At 43.1% G+C, this 3,673-nt stretch overlaps 1 protein-coding gene across 1 annotated transcript; it reads left to right on the top strand.

Moving 5' to 3' along the window:
* The first annotated feature begins 2,115 nt into the window (after window positions 1-2,115).
* Window positions 2,116-2,955, top strand: LOC140232338 (uncharacterized). Its single transcript, XM_072312501.1, has one exon. It carries the CDS (start codon window positions 2,116-2,118, stop codon window positions 2,953-2,955), a length of 840 nt encoding a protein of 279 aa, XP_072168602.1.
* The last annotated feature ends 718 nt before the right edge of the window (window positions 2,956-3,673 follow it).

The raw sequence follows: 3,673 nt of genomic DNA, 5'->3' as shown, positions 1-3,673 counted from the left end.
TGATGACAAACATTTCCTAGATATAATGGAGAAGTCCACGACAAAGAAAGGCAATCATTATCAGATGGACTTACCTCTGAGACAGAGAGATGTGACGATGCCCAACAACAGGAACCAAGCTGAAGGGTTCATCGAAAGACTTGGGCGAAAGCTGCTACAGAATGAGGAAATGCATCAACAGTACACCACAATCATGAATGATCTGGAAAAACAAGGATATTCAGAGAGAGTACCAGAGACAGAGTGGTACAGAAGTGATGGGAAGATTTGGCACATACTGCATCATGGGGTTTACCATACACAGAAACCTGGGAAGATCAGAGTAGTCTTCAATTGTCCTATCAGCTACAAAGGGAAATCTCTGAACCAAGAACTCATTCAAGGACCAGATCTTACCAATGGATTGATAGGTGTTCTCTTCAGATGGAGAAAGGATGAAGTTGCTGTAATGGCTGATGACATTCAATCCATGTTTTATCAAGTCAGAGTCACAACAGACCAATGCGACATGCTCCGCTACCTGTGGTGGCCAGATGGGGACATAGCCCAGAAACCTGTGGAATACAGGATGTTGGTGCATCTTTTTGGAGCAATGTCATCCCCCAGTTGCTCTAATTATGCACTGAAGAGAAGAGCAAAGGACAACCAAGGATGCGCAAGAGAAGCAGTGCTAGATGCGATAGAGAATGACTTCTATGTTGACGATTTCCTCAAATCAGTACCAACACAGGAAGAAGGAATCACTCTAGCGAAAGAGATGAGACAAGTCTTGGCAGAAGGAGGTTTCAAGTTAACCAAATGGTCCAGCAACAACAGGGAAGTGTTGAATTCCATTCCGAAAGAGGATCATGCTGTCGAGATAAAGGACCTGGACCTGAAGAGGGAAATTCTTCCTACTGAGCAAGCTCTTGGTGTACAATGGGACCCAGAAAAAGATTGGCTTGGCTTCAAATTGAAAGAAATGTCCAGAAAGGCTACTCGACCAAATATTTTGTCTGTGATGAGCTCAGTCTACGATCCATTTGGAATAGCAGCGCCATACGTTCTGAAGGCAAAAATGATTCTCCAGGAATTATGTCAAGCCAAATTGGACTGGGATCAGTCTATTCCCGAGAAACAGAGAAAGGAATGGGAACATTGGATGGATGAGCTGCATAACCTGGAGCAGGTTAAGATCGACAGGTGCCTCAAACCAAAGAATTTGGGAAAGGTGACAAATGCACATTTGCATCATTTTGCAGATGCGAGAAAGAACGGATATGGTGTTGTGACCTACTTAAGACAGACAAATGAAAACGATGAAGTTCATGTGGCATTCATAGCAGGAAAGGCAAGAGTTGCACCTCTAAAACCTCATACCATTGTCAAGATGGAACTGACTGCAGCTACACTAGCAGTGAAACGGGACACTATGGTAAGGAGAGAAATGAAAATGGATCTGGACCAGTCAGCGTTCTGGATGGACAGCCAAACGGTACTGAAATACATTTCAAATGAAACGGCCAGGTATCCCGTTTTTTTGACGAACCGGCTGAGTATCATCAGGGATGGATCAGAGGTAATCCAGTGGAAGTACATTCCGACAAGGTTAAATCCGGCTGACCATGCGTCCAGGGGACTTGATGCCAGTGAGCTTACCAAGAAAAAGGAGTGGCTTGAAGGACCAGAATTTCTGAAGGAATCTGAAGAAATGTGGCCATCCGATGTGAAAGCTACTATAGATGAGAAAGATGGTAATGAGCCACAGGGAGAAGTGAATGAGATACACATTCACACAAGGACAAATGAGGAAAATCCTGTAAATGCACTCCTGTCACATTATTCTGACTGGAACAAATTGGAAAGAGGAGTTGCCTGGATACTGAAGCTCAAGAAAAGGCTACAAGACAAGATGAAGGGAAAAGTTGGCAATTCAGAGGAAAGATTCAATTTGACATGCAAAGACATTGAAGATGCTGAATTGGCAATAATTCAGAATGCAGAAAGGCCCAAGGAAAAGCTGGTTATCAGAAGATGGCTGAGCTTCCAAGCAGTAGAGTCCAGGGTGACGAGCCGGTATTCACCAAAGTTGGCATGGACTATTTCGGTCCTTTTGAGATAAAGTGTGGAAGAAGCATGCGGAAAAGGTACGGTGTAATCTTCACATGCATGACCAGTAGAGCGGTGCATATTGAAGTTGCATCAAGCCTAGACACCAGCTCCTGTATTGATGCAATTCGTCGTTTCATCAGCCGAAGAGGACCTGTGAAGGAGATGTTCTCAGATAATGGGACAAATCTGGTAGGAGCTGAAAAGGAATTAAAAGAAGCGTTAAAGGGCCTGAATCAAGAACAAATGACAAATTTCCATGCAAGCCATGGCATGAAGTGGCACTTCAATCCACCAGCTGCTTCCCATCAAGGAGGTGTATGGGAACGTCAAATAAGAACAGTTAGAAAGATACTTAAGGCAATTCTGGCAGAACCGTATCTAAAGACGTCACAGAACGAGGAACAGCTCAATACACTCCTATGTGAAGTGGAGGCCATCATTAACAGTAGGCCTCTCACGAGATGTTCTGACGACCCCAATGATTTGGATGTAATCTCACCAAACAGCCTACTGACAATGAAGACTTCAACGATGCTGCCCCCCGGGACCTTCGATGCCAAGGATGTCTACGCGAAGAGGTGCTGGAAGCAGATGCAGTATCTTGCTGACCTGTTCTGGAGGAGGTGGTTAAAGGAATACCTACCTTCGCTACAACGACAGAAATGGTTACGTAACCTCCAAGTTGGTGACATCGTACTCATCGCAGATGAAACAGCACCAAGATGTTCTTGGTCTATGGCGCGTGTCCAAGAGGTTATGCCAGACAAGAAGGGATTCGTCCGCAGAGCGAAGGTGAAAACCGCGACGTCAGTGCTGACTAGGCCGGTGACCAAATTGTACCTTCTTTTGGAGCAGGAAGCGTGAATGGAAACACCCGCGATTAATATGCTGGAAATGTGAATAAACCAATCTGGTGTTTTCGAAAAGAGCTATTTGTAAGGTGTACATTTGCAATAAATGTGCGATGTGCATTTTGATAGCAAAGCTAATGTAAATATGGTTATATGCATTTGGATCAGCATTCAGGAAAATGTGTACTCGCGATACAAATTATCCACGGATCAAGCGATATTTGACGCGTTTTAGGATTTGTACGTGTATATATATATTTGTTAAAGCGAAGAGTAATATTGAGCTACTTGTGTAAAATTGTGCGTTTTATGGAGCCAGTGATAATGGAAGACTCAAAGTGCTCAGATACACCATTAGCAGCACGTCCAGGAATGCCAGCAATTCGCGAGATAGACTGCAACCCGCAATTATTTTACAGCGAGTTGTAAGGTACGCAATTCACGATTTCATAATGAAAGCCAAGGACAGAAGCACCAGAATTATTTGAAAAGTGAGAAGACTACTAAAATAGACTCAAACGAACTTGAAAGGACATGTGGACTTAAAAACTGTTTTCAAGTTCAATTTTGTTTAATGTTATTCACAACATGAAAGTGTAGCAGGTATTTGATTATGTTTTGCTTGTGAAACATGAAACAATTGTAAGAATCGTATGATGCTTACAAGTTTTTCATGTGCATGATTTTATTTAGATCAAGGGTGACAAGATTCCATAGTTAAAGGGATTCTG

Source organism: Diadema setosum, chromosome 1 (genome assembly GCF_964275005.1).
Source record: "Diadema setosum chromosome 1, eeDiaSeto1, whole genome shotgun sequence".
Lineage (NCBI taxonomy): Eukaryota > Metazoa > Echinodermata > Echinoidea > Diadematoida > Diadematidae > Diadema > Diadema setosum.
Note: the sequence above shows the minus strand (reverse complement) of the source record. Positions and strands in the feature narration are given on the sequence as shown.

Coding starts and splice junctions, on each gene's coding strand:
- LOC140232338 (XM_072312501.1), top strand. CDS start 2,116: ATGCGGAAAAGGTACGGTGTAATCTTCACATGCATGACCAGTAGAGCG.